This window comes from Myiozetetes cayanensis, unplaced genomic scaffold (genome assembly GCF_022539395.1).
Source record: "Myiozetetes cayanensis isolate MyiCay16 unplaced genomic scaffold, myiCay2020 scf3, whole genome shotgun sequence".
NCBI lineage: Eukaryota > Metazoa > Chordata > Aves > Passeriformes > Tyrannidae > Myiozetetes > Myiozetetes cayanensis.
In genome coordinates this window covers 65,510,955-65,528,844 of record NW_026087521.1, presented here as the reverse complement: position 1 = coordinate 65,528,844, position 17,890 = coordinate 65,510,955, and the positions used below count along the sequence as shown (strand labels likewise).

General features: G+C 38.4%; 1 protein-coding gene across 1 annotated transcript in view; it reads left to right on the top strand.

The window, feature by feature from the left end:
- The window catches only part of PIK3C2G (phosphatidylinositol-4-phosphate 3-kinase catalytic subunit type 2 gamma), a 195,708-nt gene that overhangs the window by 32,973 nt on the left and 144,845 nt on the right, over positions 1-17,890 (top strand). Inside the window, exons 8-10 of the mRNA XM_050324986.1 lie at positions 1,941-2,063; positions 9,263-9,296; positions 17,370-17,565. Coding sequence (XP_050180943.1) covers positions 1,941-2,063; positions 9,263-9,296; positions 17,370-17,565 — 353 coding nt within the window. The remainder of the gene's footprint in view (positions 1-1,940; positions 2,064-9,262; positions 9,297-17,369; positions 17,566-17,890) is intronic.

The window sequence follows — 17,890 nt, the reverse complement described above, 5'->3', positions numbered from 1 at the left end:
ACAATGTGTGTAGAATACTATCTTGTATAAATATTAAGTCCTTGATAATTTATCTATAAAGGGAATAGCATATTAAACAGAAATTGATGCATCCCTCAAGATAACCAGCCCTCTTTATGGAATCGTATATATATATGTACAAAAATATATAAATTGTGGGTTTGGTTTAATTTTTTTTTTTTGTTTTTCTCTATCCAGAGAGCTGTTTCTCTACTCAGGGATTACTTTGTGTATGTCCATTGCTTGTGTACTGCTCAGAAATTGCCCTGCATAAATGTATTTACGGGCATAAAATCCCTTGTTCTAATAATCCATACCCACCTGTGAAGAAGAAAAATGCTAAATTAAAATGTATTTAAATTAAATGCTAATTTAGAATTATATGTAATATTCATTACAAACTGTATATACTGTAATTAAATATATATATGTACATGTGTTTAAATAGATAGATTGACTGGCACTCATTTCTTCAACAACTCAGATAAACCAGCATGTATAATGCTTTGGGTTTGTCAGTGTTACACAGAGTAGCAAAGCCATGCCATTTTTATGGGTTTCTACTTCAGCTGGCAATATATGCGTGCACAGAGAGTAAATCCTGCAAGAGTTCAATTAGGAAAATGTATGTGGTAAGAAAGAAATAAAAAAGAAAGGAAATGTCCTCTTGGTAAGTTGGTAGAACAGTCAACCAAAGGCGAGTCCGAAGTTCTCAAGAGATCACAGTCAGCCATAGCCTTTTCCTCTCTAGAACCTGTAGTATGAAAAGGCATTGCTGTCCTTAATTACTAAAAAAACAATGACTTATATTTAAAAGAATCTGATCACCAAATATTTGAGGATATTTTATGTAATTAATTCCTGCTTTAGTTCTGCTTGAGGCAGATAACGTGGAATTAGTAACCTCAATATATTTTTAGATTTATTTGTGGTAATGACAGGTGTTAGCCTTCTCAGTACAGTCTGCACATAAACCTTAAGCTTGAAACCAGAAAGTTCATCTTGGTACAGTTTTTCAGGCATGAAACGGATGAGTTAGAGAAATGGTTTTATTGGTACATAGACATGCTGTAGTGCACTAAGGAACATTTATCAGTACAGAAACATGGAGAATATTTATAGGAGAGCTTCTGTGTGTTCAGAGAATGTATTTTAAGGTTTAATGAAGTGATATAACTGTACAGGAAACCCATGAATTTTTATTTCTTTATTTATTTTCCTGAACATAGAGTACTTGATATTTGAAGATTGCATTTTCCTTCCTTTGGGATCCAAATTTTTTTTCCTTGAATTCCCCAAGGTATTTCTAAGATTATTCTTCTAGAGATTTTTTCATATAGTAATATTTAAAGGTCTCAATTTATGATCAATAGGATTTAATAGTTTTAACTATATGTATATTTTTGCAGAAAGCTGGTTGCAGAAGTACTCAGTCCACAGGTGTCAGATTATGCAGTCTCCCACACAGTCACTATTTTTAGGAGGAACATGGCTGTTTTCCAACTCTCACAGAGATGGGTAGGAGACAATAGTGAGGATAAATTCACAGAATCATAAAACCTCAGAATGCTTGAATAACTTGTGTTCAGGCTTCCTCAGAAGTTTCTTTACAGTGCTTCTACACTCATGATGTTCAGACAAACCAGTGTTTTGGCCTTCAAATCAGGCTTTAATACCAAATTTGTTGCAGTTTTCAACAAGACACGTTTTGTGGAAAATAATTTGACTTCAACAAAAATTACAGTCTCCTTAGGAAACTGTTGGTCACTGGTGATTTCAGTGTAGCCAGACTAATGCATGGTGTATTTGAATTTTGCTTGAGCAGATACAGTTTTCTACACACTCACTGGCATAAATTTTATGGTTAGGCATCTCTGATAAATGCTAGCAGTTTACTGTTTGCCTTTTTTTTTTTTTTTCCCTTTCTTTTCTGTCAATAGCATAAAGTTGATAATGTGATTGAAGCAGCTAAAGCAATCTGCAGTGTCCTCTGCTTTGTGGAAACCAGAGACATAACTGATGCAGTCAAGAAACTCCGTGCATTGCCACTTGTGAAAGCACAGGTAAAAGAAGCATGTTGATGTCCTGTTTTTATTCCTTAAAACTGAAACTTGAATGGGTGTCACTAATTTTTTGATTGATCAAGTCCACTTTACTGTCTCACTGTGTGTTTTACCTTTGACAAAAATTAGGTAAGAGGCACTACAAAGAAAGAAAAGAATGTTGACAATGTGTGACACGAGAGCAACAGAAGACTTATTTTGTGTTTAACTGTAACTGATATTCTCCTCTGGTTCTTCTTTCTAGTTCCTACTGAACATATAAATCTCTGCCTTGCCACATCACCTATTTACCAAATCATGATTTCAAAATATTAGATTTTTATATTTTAATATAAGTTGCTAACAAAATTAAAAATATCCCCCAAACTTTTTTTTCCTGTAAGTGTCACTTGAATTTTGAGGTTTTTTCAGATTGAAATGTTTCTGCTGTTTATGCAGAGAAGGAATAGCATCGTGCATTCCTGATTTTAGCAGAAATACTCTTAAAACACAAAAATGGGTTTTCCAGGAGTTTCTGGAATGTTCCTGTTTATTCCAGTTTATGAACTGGGACTTTGGAGGGCAGTATCTGTTCTCAGTTTCATCATCATCAGCTGCTTTGGTATGACCTTGGACAAGTCACTATGGCCTGATTTACACAAGTTCTGAGCACCCAAAAATTCTTTTGAAGTCAGCATCTTGAAGATGCAGGTGCTCAGCAAATTTGAAAATCAAGCCATTAATCACTTGGATTTAGTCTGGTGTAATCATAAGTCATGTTAATTCTTTCAAACTGTAATGAAATTCCCTCTTCACACTTTTAAAAAAAGATTAAGAAGTTACTAAGAAATTTTCTTCTTTCCTTGTATGGCCTTATGTCATTCTTTCTCACAGCAAATACTGTTTAGAAAGACATGCCAAACTAGATGGGATGTTTTGGTTCAGAACATTACCTCCTTACAAAACTTTTATTCTTTTTCTTTAGTATTTGTTGGTTTTGATTTTGTTTTCTTTTTTTCTCCTGGCTTGTGATACGTGTAAGAACACCTATGACAGCGAAGTAAACAATGGGATAATTAGCATTAACTGAATTAACTAATGAGAGTTAATTGGAAATATATCTAGCTAAATAAGTGGAATTTGATTATGCCTGATATGCAGTAAGACTGGAAAAAATTAGTGTCATTCTTTTTACAACATTTCTTGGGCCGTAGGAGTGATACATATCAAATCAATTCTATACTGTCATCTATCTACACTTACTCTTAGCAGGTTCAAACCCTCAAATACTCATCATCATACAGAGAATAACTTCTTCCTGAGAGGTGAAAAGATTTCCCAAAGAGCAGAAATTATATTAGTTGAAAAGGCTCCAGTGATGTTCAGAAAACATCTTTTCTTAAATCTCTGCATTTTTAGCATCTGTTTATTCCTCTGAGATGGAGTCAGGGGGAGGGAACAGCTTCCAATCTTAAGCACAGGACCCAAGCAGATAGCCTCTACAGCATCAGTGTCTGGGTGTAGGTAAATTGTAGGTAAGTCCCTGCACCATGTTTCTGGAGCAGAGGACACAGATTCCGTAGAGCTGATGCTGCATGTCCCTGGGCAGAACCAGCTGAGGCCTTCTGGTGTTGGTGATATGGGTGCTGTCTCTGCGAAGGTTGGCAAGTGTTCTGAAGGACCAAGCTTCAAGAAACAACATAGCTTTAGAGGTTTTTGGTTTGTTCTTCAGACCTGACCAGCTGATTCACTTAAATGTCTTCTCTTGCTTCCCTTCTAGGTCATGACTTACTGTAAGTCTTGTTTCTGTAGTACTTCCTAAATCTTTTCATGTCTGCTTCAGCATTCAGTTATTAGAAGTCTCCAGCACAGCAGAGTGCTGGTCCTAGCTGTGATCTCCAGAGGCTAAAATGATAAGTGGTGGTAGTGGTGATCATAATGATGCTGTTTGCTTCTCTGTAATGAGCAAAATGGTACTGTTCCTGAATACCCTCTTGTGAATGTTAAAAAGATTGTGTCCTGATTGAATATTCTTAAAATATTTTTCTGTCTTAATATTCAGTAAGAAGCTGCTCTATATTTCTCTTGAAGACTACTGACTAGATTGTTACTCAATTTTTAGAGTTTTTAAGTTACTGAGGTTTTGTTCCCTTAACATTGCCTTTCAGGCTTGGTTAGTTGAACTGGTTGTCTCTCCCTTGAAACCTTCCTGTAAAAGCTACCTGTGACCTTTACTGACACGCTGTTCCCTTTTACTCCCTCTTTGCTGAACCAGACTTGACTAACAACTGGCTTCAAACGAGTGCAGGGGGATAAAAAAGAAAGTTCAACTACTCCTGCACCAGCAAACTGTTGCTGCTGCTTGCCTTTTACTCCTCTGAGAAATAGCTGCTAGGACAGTCAATTAGGCTGCAGCAATCTAGAAAATGTTCAGGTTTGAGTCTATAAGGAACTTCATCTTTCTCAGAAACTGAACTATAAATGTCGTGAAAGCAGTAAAGTATGTTTCTGCATGTTTTGTAACTTGAACACCTCCATTTGATGAAAATAGAGGTTACACATTATATGCAATTATCTCATGTATAGGATAGAACATAAGCTGTAACAAATCAGATTGTATCTATATTTATCAGTATTTATCAAAGACAGTTGACCAGATTTCTGTCTGTAGCAACATATGTAGTCAAAATTACTACTTAGTTGTTTGATGGAGTAAGAAAAATTTAGTGTATTTTCTCTTTGAGTGTTTAGGTTAGCTCTGTGAACTCAAAGTGTAAACTGCCTCCTATGACTGGCTTATATTTATTGCATATCCCTGAGTCCATTTTCAGCCCCATCTTCTCTGAATTTGAGCAGAGAAATAGATACAGTGGTCAAAGATCCAAATCAGTCAGAAAACCCCATGTCATGTCATGAAGAATAAGATAATGCAGTAAAAACCAAAGAGTACAGGTCATCTTTTTCAAGTGTAAGGTTTCTGTTGTTCATGGTTTCATCTGATTGTCTTCAGAATCAGTGTTATTCAGCATTATTTTAGAGATGAAGTGATTGCTACTTGGCAAATAATTGTATTGTGAGCTTATCTATCCTGTTATAAGAACAAACAAACAAAAAGCCCTGCTCTGTGTTCCCCTTTTGCTGTTACTCATTCTCCAGCACATGTCAAATTTCCAACTCCACTGTATACACAGTCTCCAATATATACAGGTTCTGCTGAACCAACTTCATGTACTTCCCTGCACAGAGGGAGTAATACACTTTCCTTTTTCTGTTTCCCCTATTTAGATTATAAGCCCTTCAGAGCAAGGAACAACTCTCCTTCTCTATGTGTAGAGTCTCCAGCACAGCAGAGTGCTGGTCCTGGCTGTGATCTTCAGAGGCTAAAATGATAAGTGGTGGTAGTGGTGATCATAATGATGCTGTTTCCTTCTCTGTAATGAGCAAAATGGTACTGTTCCTGAATACCCTCTTGTGAATGTTAAAAAGATTGTGTCCTGATTGAATATTCTTAAAATATTTTTCTGTCTTAATATTCAGTAAGAAGCTGCTCTATATTTCTCTTGAAGACTACTGACTAGATTGTTACTCAAGTTTTAGAGTTTTTAAGTTACTGAGGTTTTGTTCCCTTAACATTGCCTTTCAGGCTTGGTTAGTTGAACTGGTTGTCTCTCCCTTGAAACCTTCCTGTAAAAGCTACCTGTGACCTTTACTGACACGCTGTTCCCTTTTACTCCCTCTTTGCTGAACCAGACTTGACTAACAACTGGCTTCAAACGAGTGCAGGGGGATAAAAAAGAAAGTTCAACTACTCCTGCACCAGCAAACTGTTGCTGCTGCTTGCCTTTTACTCCTCTGAGAAATAGCTGCTAGGACAGTCAATTAGGCTGCAGCAATCTAGAAAATGTTCAGGTTTGAGTCTATAAGGAACTTCATCTTTCTCAGAAACTGAACTATAAATGTCGTGAAAGCAGTAAAGTATGTTTCTGCATGTTTTGTAACTTGAACACCTCCATTTGATGAAAATAGAGGTTACACATTATATGCAACTATCTCATGTATAGGATAGAACATAAGTGTAACAAATCAGATTGTATCTATATTTATCAGTATTTATCCAAAGACAATTGACCAGATTTCCTGTCTGTAGCAACATATGTAGTCAAAATTAGTACTTAGTTGTTTGATGGAGTACAACTTCTCCAAACCTCTTTTTGAGTTAAACTCGTAGTGAATTTTAGGGTCAAGGTATGTGAATATGGGCACTGACAAAATTATTAAATGTTGCAATATTAATATATCTTGTCAGATTGCTTGAATTGTTTCTGTTATGTCCATCAACATAGTACCAAAACACTTTTTTAGGTAGAAGAGAGGCTTTTTTTCAGGCAAGCAGGTAACTTGCACCACAAGTTAAGTGACATTTTTGAGGTTACCTGTTACATTCCAAATGCTGCAGCATTGCACATCACGTAAAGGAGAAATGCCAAAAAAAAATTCTAATTGCTTTTTCGCCATGGTTTCCTGATGCTTTAGGGTAATATATGGTGTGGTTTTGCGTGGAATACTTTTTAACACATCCATTTGGCACGTGTGCACATAATGCCTCAGGGAAACCACTGCTTAATTCTTCCAATGTAAATTATGTAGGGTACCAGCATGTGTTTGTTTATACGTATCTGTACATGTGTGCTTGCATACTTGGAAAGAAATTTCAATGTGCTTCTATTTAATTCTGGTTTTATGGGGAAAAAAAAAAAAAGGAAAACAAAGAAACTTACTTTCAATCTTCTGTGTGTAATTAAATTGTACTTACTGCCTCCTCACTGCCAGTGCTGTGCATTCCTGTACCATGGTTAAGAGATTATGAAAGCAACTGGCACCAGTGATAGTTTCTTCTTAACTGATTGCATCTCTTTATAAATATGATTCATTCGGTCTCTAACCAACCTAACCTGGGATTTTAAAATCCGTTCTGGGGAGACTCTGTGCCTGATGCACAATTAAAGTTTTTTATCTGTCTTTCTTTTTTTTCCCCTTCCTATTTTTACAGCAGCTCACAGAAAGTCCTAGGAGATCAAATCCTGCCAGAACAAGCACTAATCCACTATATATTAAACAGGCTACATTATGTTGAAATTACAAGTGCTGTGCCAAAAGGTTGTTTACTTTCCAAAATTTGAGAGAATTGAACAAAGGTCTCTGTTCCCATTTGTCTCCCTGTATTATAAAAATTGTGAAAACATAATTCTCAGCCCTGGATGTTGCTTTTCTCCCCTCAAGTAAGCATTTGACTTCTTCTGTTCATATTTACCAGACAAATGCTTGCAGCTCCAAGCTGGGTGCCAGAGGGAGAATGTGCATCCAGCATTGTATTTCTTATGCCACCTCTGCATGCAGTGTAATTTTTAAGAAGCATCATGCTGAATACATATGTGCTAACATGAAGCATTCTCAACCCACTGCAAAGCTGTTCAAAAGCCACGAGCAATGCTGAAACACAGAATTAACTTTCTCATCTCTCTGGTCAAGATTTGTCACTCAGTAACTTATTTCTGTGTCACTTTGGTAAATACAGGTCTGGTTATAGAATATCATAAGTTGGAAGTGATCCACAAGGATTATTGTGTCTGACTCCTGGCCCTGCACAGGACCATCCACAAGAGTCATACCACGTGCCTGAGAGTGTTGTCCAAACATTTCTTGAACTCTGTCAGGCTTGGTGCTGTGACCACTTTCCCTGGGGAGCCTGTCCCAGTGCCCAACCACCCTCTGGGTGAAGAACCTTTTTCTAATATCCAACCTAAACCCCCCCTGACACAATCTCAGGCCACTCCCTCAGGTCCTGTCACTGGTCACCACAAAGAGGAGATCAGTGTCTGCCTCTCACGAGGAAGTTGTACCTGCAATGAGGTCTCTCTTCAGTCTCCTCCAGGTTGAACAGACCAAGTGCCCTCAGTTGCTCCTCATATGGCTTCACTTCGAGGCCCTGAATTCACCATCTTTGGAGCCCTCCTTTGGACTTCCTAGTAACTTTATATCTTTTTTATATCATGGCACCCAAACTTATATCGTGGCACACAGTATCCAAGGTGAGGCCACCCCAGAGCAGAGCAGGACAATCCCCTTTGCCTGATGCCCCCCAGGACACAGTTGGCCTTCCTGGCTGCCAGGGCACTGCTGACTCATGTCAGAGCTGGGTGAAGACGGGGCAGACCGAGCAGCTGGTGCTCAGGCAGGGGAGGCTGTGCCCACACTTGCCTTTGGGCCAAGGCTGGGTCCCACCTGTGGCCCCAGGGCTGATGGTGCTGCCAGGAGATGCAGAATTACCTGCCATGACAGTTTTTCCCTTGTGGACAGGGAGGCACAAGCAGTGTCACAATATTTAATTTTGGCCAGAGCAAGGTCTGATTGATGGCAGTTATTGTACTTGGGGATTAAATAGAGCAGCATTCAAAAAAAACCAAACCAAACAACTAAAACTTTAATTAGACTGGTCAGTTCAGTCTAAATAACTGGCCTGACCTTTCAGCAGACAAGCAGACAGAAGTTCCTACTGACATCAGTGGGATATGAGAGGTGGGAATCTAGATTTTGATTTAATGTTAGGCATCAAGAGCTGTATTTAGGTACCAAGGGCCTAAACACCCCCTAAATCCCCACCTCTAGTATTTCTTGTTGGCTGCCCTTGGTCAGCTGCCTGCTCAAAGGCCTGAAGAGCACAGATATTTTTGCTGATCTGGCACAAGAATATAGGTGAAATGAAGGGCACTTGAGTGGAGATGTGTTGCTCCTCAGCTTTGTAAGGATGCTGAGGCTCTGCTCACTCAGCATGGTTTGGGCTTCATGTCTGAGTGCGTAAGGCATGCAAAGGGATGGAGAGGGAATTCTCATCTCTGTTATACCAACACGGAGGCTGAAAATGTGTATGCACCTCTGATGTTGATAAGTGCTTTTTATCGTGGCATACCCAAATGCTGTCAGAAATCAGGTCCTGAGTGACTTTTCTGGGATGGTAGAGGAAGCAGATGGAAGAGCTGGATAAAGGAGGTCCTGCTACTGTGAATCCCAGTCATGTCTTCTGTCATTGTAACAATAAAATATGTACTTCCCCATTTTCACCTTATTTTCCACAAGCACTGCTCCTATAACCATTATAACTGCTACCTGGTCTTTTCTGAAGTAACTGATTACTTCTTTCCCCTCTGGTTTTGTCTTTATAGGATTCACTTCAAAGTGTGGAAACACCCAGCAAAGGTAAAGTGTTATTTTAAAAATATTTTAATTCAAGGTATATCATCAGAAAACACATTTTGCTATTTGTTTGTATTACTGAACTGGTAGAGTTGGCATATTGCTGATATTTACATATTTAGTTGTATTATAAGGTAATAATGGCAAGTTAAAAGTGTAAATAAAAAAGCATTTCCAAAAACTAATCTGGAGACTTAAATATGGAGAATGAAATATGGAGTGAAATAACTGATTACAGCAAGTGGTGGTCATGGCAGTTGTCTTTAATTCTAGCTTTTCATGTGGAGAAAAGGAAAAATAATGAACTTCATGGAAGCCTAAAAAATTACTTTTCTGTATAACTTTTCCACTTGGCTCCAATAACTGTCATTCCTCCCTTCTTAAGCTTTAGTTCTTTGTGGTGTTTTGTTGTATAAATAGTGTTTTGTCTAATGATAGACTGTCATAAGAGGAGTAGGTTAAATAACAGTAATGAATAAAATCATAGACTCTTCCTTCTTTAATTCCTCAGATTCACTGGCTGATGCCCAGCACTGTTAGCATTACTGTGAAGCACCTCACAGACCAAGGGATGAGCAGGAGTCTGTTCTGTCATGGGTTGGGTTCCAGGGGGTTTCACCCAGGAGGCTCACCCAGGAGGCCTCCTGCCACACTGAGTACTGCTCTACCCCTCGTGCAGCTGGGAGTGTAACAAGGGTGCTGTCAGAGGTCCCTCCAGCTGAACACTGGGGTGGGCTGGGATATGCTGAGGAACTTTGGTGTCTCTCCATTTCGGTTGAGGAAAAAAGTGGCCTCTGAAATGCTCTTTTTCTTTCTTTCTTCTGTGTGCTTTTCTCTGACTGCAGGGTGCTCAGAGAGGCAAAAAGGTGAACCAACCACAAAGACTGCAGCAGCCTTTCAAACCACAGAGGTGGTTCAAATGCAGGTTTCCAAATGCTAAGCTTGTTGTTTCAGCATTATTCAACTTCGTGAACAGCAAAAAAAAAAAAAGAAACAGCAATTACATTTGTAAGCTGCCAGGAAAAGCTAAGCAGCTGGAGTGCCAGGAGAGTGGGGGGAGAACATGCAGGTGCAGAAGGGAGAAGGCAAATACAGTTTGTAGGATGCTTCTCCATTGGATATGGTCCTTTATCCTGTGAATTTTTTTAATGCTCTTGATGGCAACTAATTGTCTCTGATGAAAGAATGAATAGTTACTAATCAACATCTACCTTAGAAACATCTTCCTCTGCACACTGTTCAGAAAACCTGACTGGAAAGGATCTAAAACATTCCTATACTGAAAGATATTTCCCAATTTGGAGTCCACTGAATCAGCAGCTTCTTCAAGGAAAATCTGATTCATTGAATAACAGTAAAGGCTTCAGTGTTTACTCCTTACTTCTCTGTACCTATTTATTTGTGTCAGGAAACCTTCAACTGTGAAGTGTTACGCTTCTCTGTTCTTGGCACACCCTAATTTCAAAACAGTTGCGGAATCCCTTTGGTAGTGTAATATTAGAAACTACAGCTTACTGATTGCAAGCCAGAACTTGCCAGGCCTTTAGTCATTCTGTAGAGAAGTCTATATTCAAAGTTGTCCAAGGTAACCAAATTTCCAGTTGCCCTCTCATATGCTCTGATGGACGTTTCATGTATGTTTTAACATCCTATATGCTCGACATCTGCACTTATTTAATAAATTTTTTAAAGTCAGCAAAATATTTAAGGTTAGGCTAATGAGCTAGCATATCAAAGCTGGTGTTAAGACGATGTCTGAGAAAAACAAAGTGTAAGTGCAATGACCATAACCAATCTGCTGGAACCTAGGCCCGATCTTCAAGAAGTGGACAAAGCCAAATTACACACCTTTTCTTTGGGGATGACAAGCTTGCTTTAGTTCCTGTCTTCTCAGTGCTCACCTGCATGATAATGCCATGGGGCCTCCCATCCACTGATCTAGGGACACTGAGCCTGACAGGAACCTAGATGATATTCTCACCTGCTGAAGCTAGAAATAAAAACCTAAGAGGTGTATATTCCTGCTGAAATAACTTTTGTGTTTCCTTTTCTACCAGATTTGTGTCCTACCCCTTTTTTTTTTTACTTCATTAGGCTTAGCTGTCTAGGATTGCAGGCATGCAAAAATCTGCAAGCCTGTGACCCAAAGTTAAAGCAAAATCACTGCCTTAGCTCAGTGCTGGTAAATCTTTCCAGATCTCTGGGAAACTAAAACCTAAGTGCTTGGCTTTCTCAAGCAGCACAGTTGCAGATGAAGTCAGTGTTGACAGCCAAGGAGGAGACAGGCTGCATTTCCCATTTGCACTGTTCTTTTCTGTCTCTTATATATTCATGTTTATCATGAAGAAAACAGGATCAAATTTGAACAGCAAGAGCTACAGTCAGTTACTCCAACCTAAGGATTTCCTTTACCTTCTCTATTTTTTCCCCCAGTGGTAGTTATTACCCTGAGTATCATAAAAGACTTTCTTCATTATATCTTCTCCCTACCAGAAAAGAGGAAAATATAGAGGATACTATTAAAATTAAAACTTTATTTAATAATTTGTTTAGAAACTGCTTTAGTCTTACCCTTTAATAAAAAATTTTCAGAGGTTTATTATTAGTCATTCACCATGGACTAAGCAAGTCAAAGACTATATTCAGAATATGTAGCCTTGATTTAGTGTTGCAATAACTGCCTCTATTAAGAGTGTTATCTCTGTAGAACAATTTATTCCATTGCTGTGAATAAAGCAGTACCTATCCATGTTGTATGCCTGTGTCTGGATCATGTTCTTTTTCCCTGTGTGAAGTCCTTAGAAGATTATATTGGTTTAGTACTTAAAATTCTTTTTATTTCTTCTTAAATGTGAGGAACTATAGGCATTTCTAGACATTAGAACCTTCTGCAGCATCAGGTGTTCACAGAAAATAAAGACTAAGATTACTAACATTAATAGATATTTATCATTGGAGTTTGCTACAATCCAGAGTATGAAAAGACTACAGGCTGGTACAAAACTGAGTCTGCATGTGTTTCTCAAAAGCTGATGAATGAATGTTTATTCAGTGTCTACAGCCTTGCTGCTTCGGGCAGGGATTTCACCAGATCAGCCATAATAAGCAGCTTTTGGAATTTGATCAGTAGTTCTTTGGGACCCATCCAGAAAGTCTACTATGCACCAGGAACAACAGTCTTTTCCAACTGAATTGCTGGAGTCACTGTTTTTTCGAACAAATGCAGAAATGTATTGTTAACAATGAAGTCAGCATTACATTTAAAAAGTGTAAAGTTTCTCTAACTGTGCTTGGGATTTGATAGTTGCTTCTAGACCTGGTCATAAAAATATTCACAACAGAAAGTTGTAAAAAATAGATAAAGGAAGAAAGGGGGAAAATGAAGGTTTTTTTATGGTTTTCCTTAAAGTTGAAAACTCCACATCCTTCTTTTCTTAGCACAAATCCATTATATTTTTGTTTTGGAAAAAACACTTTTTGTTTTGCAATATGGAAGAATGTCAAGGGCTTTTTATTGATTGCATTTCATCTCTGTAAGTGTCTCTCGTGCATTGTTTTCAAATCAGAGCATGGCTCTTCACCTCTAAGTTGTCACTGTGTTACATCCTGATATGTTTTAATCAAGACCAATTTTTAAATACTTGCAACCCCCCAGTTCTTCAGAAAAATTAGGCAGAAGTTACCAAGGCCTTATAAAGCATATAGGAGCAGAGACATTTTTGATAACAGGACAGCAGATTTTTAAGTTGCTTTCAAGGGATAATCCATAGGACTCTTCAACTAGTAGAAAGAAACAGTATGGTAAATATTGGTGTTTGGAAGCTGCATCCTATCACTACTTGCATTAAAGTCTTTTCAGGTTTTTCCTCTTTCTTATTACAATAGTGATCTAGTTAATGCTGCTTAGCACTTGATTGGAATGTTAGGGGGTCTTTTCCTGTTGGCTTTTTGTTTGTTTGTCTTTGTGGGTGGTGGGAGGGGTCTGTGTGTATGTGACATGAATTGTATTCAAGATCTTGGGTTTTTTCTCTCTGAAAATAAATTGGAAAGAAAAATATCAAGCTCCGTTTCTCAAAAATATTTTTAATGTGTCAGAAAGGTCTAAGCCTTCATTCCAAATTCTGTTCAACCAGATATTTGTCATGTTTTAACCAGACAAAACATGTACAGAGTCAGAGAGAGTGTTTAACGTGTATTGAATTGACATCATCTGCTGCTGCAGTAACAGCAAATTACCTGTCCCATTGGAAGGTCTGGCACTAGAACGTGAATTGTAATACTGGACTGAAAAGAGGAAAATAAGTGGGTTTTTGTAAGGAATACGCTAGTTACTTACTAAATCTTGAAGGCATCTTCACGTATATTCATTAACACTTTCAGGGATTTTGTGGATTGTTCTGTTTCTGACCAAGGGTGAAATTTATTCCTTCAGACTTCATGTACAAGGAGTGTGTCAGAGATAAGCATATCTGGCAGCTGTGGTTAAAGTTCACTTCCCTTGTTCTCGTCTCATTTCTGCAAGTCTGATTTCTTCTCACCTTCAGTGAGAAGGTGATGGCAAATAATTTCACACCAGAAGTAAATGACGAGGTTTGAGCTGTGAGATTATTAATCTTGGTCACAGTTCACTTTGCGATGTGGTCTCTTCATTGTCTCCTCCCTACTGGCTATGCCTGGGACACCTTTCTAGAAAATAAGTTCTGACACAGCTGCAGCTGTGAATCTGCTGTAGGAAGTCCATAGGCTGTGCTGTGTAAATCAGTGAAACACTATAGTCTTTTCTCATCTGAGATTTATTAATCATAAAAGTCATAAAACCCAGTAAAGTTCTCTGGCTTCATGGACAGGTGATATAATTTCAGTTTACCAAATCCTATTCAGCAGCTCATAAAAATACAGTGGAAAGATGCTGACCAAGTTTTATGAGTAATGGACATTTACAGACTACCCAAGATGTTTGTCTCTAATTTAGTTGATTGCTACTGGTCTTAATGAGTGAAGAATGGGGTTGAAAAAGGGTTGGCTCAGGCACAGAAACCACTGAGTGTTTTAAAACTGAGGCTAACATGAGTGAGAAAATGAATGTTGAAAAAAATCCTGGAGGTGAAGACCAGGTTGTACATGGACATTTGCTTACACCTTAGGAGCTCTGTTCCTGAGGTTATCTTCCTTCTGTATTTCCTAATAATTTGATGAATAATGCTGAAATTCATTTGATTCCCTTGTCTGGCAGCTGAACCAATTGCCCCTTGTTGCTCCATTTCTGTCTTCACCCCTTCCATGCCGCTGTAGCAATAGTGAGCCTGGAGTGCCAATCTCAGGCCTTGTGTCCAGACTGACTCCATTTCTGCAGTCAGGCACAGACCCTGCAAGCCCTCAAGTGACAGATGGAAATTTGAGAGAGGGAAAGGAATAACATCTCCCACCTCCCTTCAGCAGAGAGTCTCATGGACATTGTCTACAGCTAAGTAAAGACTTCTAGCCTTGCCCCATCTTCCCACAGTGGGCAGTTCTCTGACAGCCAGAAAACTTTTTGCACCTCATCACTGCCAGATAGAAGCATGTTATAAATAGTTAACTCAAAATTTTCCCCTCAGTTTTGGTGGATTTTCTTTTGTTTGTTGAGTTTTTTGTTTGCTTTTGTTTGCTTGTCTCGTTTTTAGGTATCTAACATTCTTTTTGGTAACAGGCAAATCATAACTGTAGTTTTTCTGCAAACATGGTCAACAGATAGCTTGGACATAGTGATAGGAATCTTACATCTTATACAATTCCTTGCCTAGTATGTGTAAATTTTATATTATGGACAATACCTTATCGTATATGTTTCTCCTGACTTTCCTTTTTGTGAATCCTTTGCCCATGGAGTATTCTGTTCTTTCTGTGGCTTAGCTGAGATATAATACATTTCTTCTTGTTCTGGAGACAAAATTTGAAACATTGCCTTAAATCCTATGATATGGATTGTATTAAAACTGTTTCCACAGATTCTGAACTATGTTTTATACCCTCTTTTGGAGAAAATGCCTGGAAGGTTCCACTCAGCAATCATTGCTTTAATAGGCCAATGTGCATAAATAAGGATTTTTCTGTTACACCATATCTACCTGTCAGCCACTTTGAACAGCTTGGAGACGGGGAATCTCCCAAGTAGCTGTTTGCTCCAAATGTAAATAGTGTGGTACTTCTCAGATAAGGTAGGAGGTACTGTTTCAAACAATAGCCAGCTGATGTCCTCTTCTGGACCTCTTAAAGGCTCTATGTTACACATAGACTGTAGGTAAGTTCTGGGAATGTGAAAGATTTCAGTGCAAATTAAACATTTAATTTGGAAGGTAATAAGTGATTAAACATTCAAGAGAACTGGCTATGAGAATGAAATGGTATTCTAGGGGAAAAATCGTTAGAGGAAAAGATTTATTCAAAACAATTATGGTGGGGGATGATAAATGGTGAAAATACTGAAGAGAATAAATAAAAAAGTAATTAAAAAACAAGTGCTAGACAGAGAGATATACACAGAGAGTAAAAGGCCCAAGTTTTCTTAACCTGTTCTTAACCTCTAAAATGATTCAGTTTTCTTGTATGGAAGGTGATTACAACATAGCAAGGTGTAGTACTTTAGGCAGTCCTTCATGTGTGCAATAATTTGCTGTCAGCATTTTCAGTAGCAAACCCCACTGTATGTCAAACTATTTCAGTTTTATGTATATTTCTATTGCTGAAAACTTAAAATTTGTCTATTATAAATTATAAAATGAAGATTGAAATAATTTCTTGGCACTGTTTGCAATGCATTTTGTGATTCAATAGTTCTGAGTATTTGCTAATTTAAAGGCAAAAGGTATTGAAGAAGGAGAACAAAATTCCAGACTGAGGATAGGGTTTTGGACACATTTTTGTCAGGAAACTGAGATAGCTAACTGCAGTGAATTGTGGTATCTGTATGAGATGCTGGGCAGGACTCCTGCATCTATTCCAAGTATAAAAACTAATAGATGTCTCAGGCTTCCTGTTCCTGGGTTGTTTCATTTTTTCCCCCCATAGTCACTATTAGCTAACAGATGGCTGCTGACTACAGTGGCCAAACAAGTTTAGGGAGCATGTCAGGAATGGTGAGAAGTGGTGAGAGTATGCTCTTGATCATGTAGAAACCCATGAGTTAGAGGGGTGAAAAAAGGAGAAATTGTCTTCCTCTTGGAAGACTAATCATCTTGATCTTGGAATGATATAATGTACTATGACACTTTCTCTCTTAACCTGTCCCTTGCCTTAGAAATGAGTGCTCTTAACAGCTCTCTTCACTCGATGGAGGCTGCCAGGACTGGGGTTTTTAATTTACACTGGTAATCAGGCGATCCCAAGCTGCTCCAAAAACAGAGAGAGGGAAGATAGATAAAAGTCAGTAATTGCACAAAAAAAAAAAAAAAAAAAAAAGGCATTGCAGAGCTGAAGCCAGAGGAAACAACAGAAATAAAGGTGTGATATAAATAATGAATTTCATATGCATTCCTGTGGGTGTGTATTTCAGTGCTCACTGTTGTGTAATGTTGTCACCAGTCCATGACCATCTGAGTGCTATGTCTGATTGTGGCTGCTATTGTGTGTGTTTTGTGAATTGTTCACCTACAGTTGCAACAGCTTATGGTCTTAAGATTTAACCAGTGCCTTTTCTCTACTCTATGGCTGCATTGCTGGTTCCCTTGAAGTAAGTAGCTACTTAGTGCTGAAGTCACAAAATACCTACTCAATAAAAATCCTTCCAGCCCAAAAATTCACAGACTGAAATGACATATCTGAGGCACACACTAACTTGCTGTAGTTGAAAATGCTTACTTTGAAAATGCCTTAATTTGAAAGCACTGTAATGAAGGACTGTTAATGATACACCAGAAATGAGCTAAGGCTGCTTTCAGAAGCACAGATGGCTAATTGGCTTCAGTTGGTAGGTTATGTCATTTTAATTAAATTTTATTAGGGAAGCATTTCAAAGCTCTAACTGATGGTTTAAGATAAATATGGTTCTTCACAAATGACCTATTTCTAACCTTTATTTATTTCTCTCTCTCTTCTCAGTGTTAATAGAGGCTGCTGTGACTGAGCTCTCCATTGCCATCTCTCGTCTCATCCATGTTTACAGCAGCAGCTTTGATGCAAATTTTCAGCTTGCCAGCATACCCAAAAGCCCTTCCTGTGCAGACATCAGCCTAGATTCCCTGCTCAGCTTCACTGTTTATGCTGCCCATAACATCCCAGAAGCCTGGGTGAACAGGTAGGAGGGGGTCCAGCAAGTGTTCACAAGATGACGTGTTGTCTGTTTCATCACGTATTTTTCACAGATACCAGCTTAGCTCTGTTGCTTTGGTGATACTTTTATATTAATGTTAGAGACTGAGTGGGTGTATTTCTACTGTTTTTCTAGCATAAAGTGCATTTACTTAAACTTGACTAACTAGGAGACTTCCAGGCCCCATAGGTGATGGAGAATCAGGGAGATAGCCTGGCTCGTTGCCCTTGACCAGTGTGGACGGATGGCAGTAGAAACTACCTCAGAGCATTGGCCTTGATGGGTGAGCTCAGAAATGCTTCCATGGCTG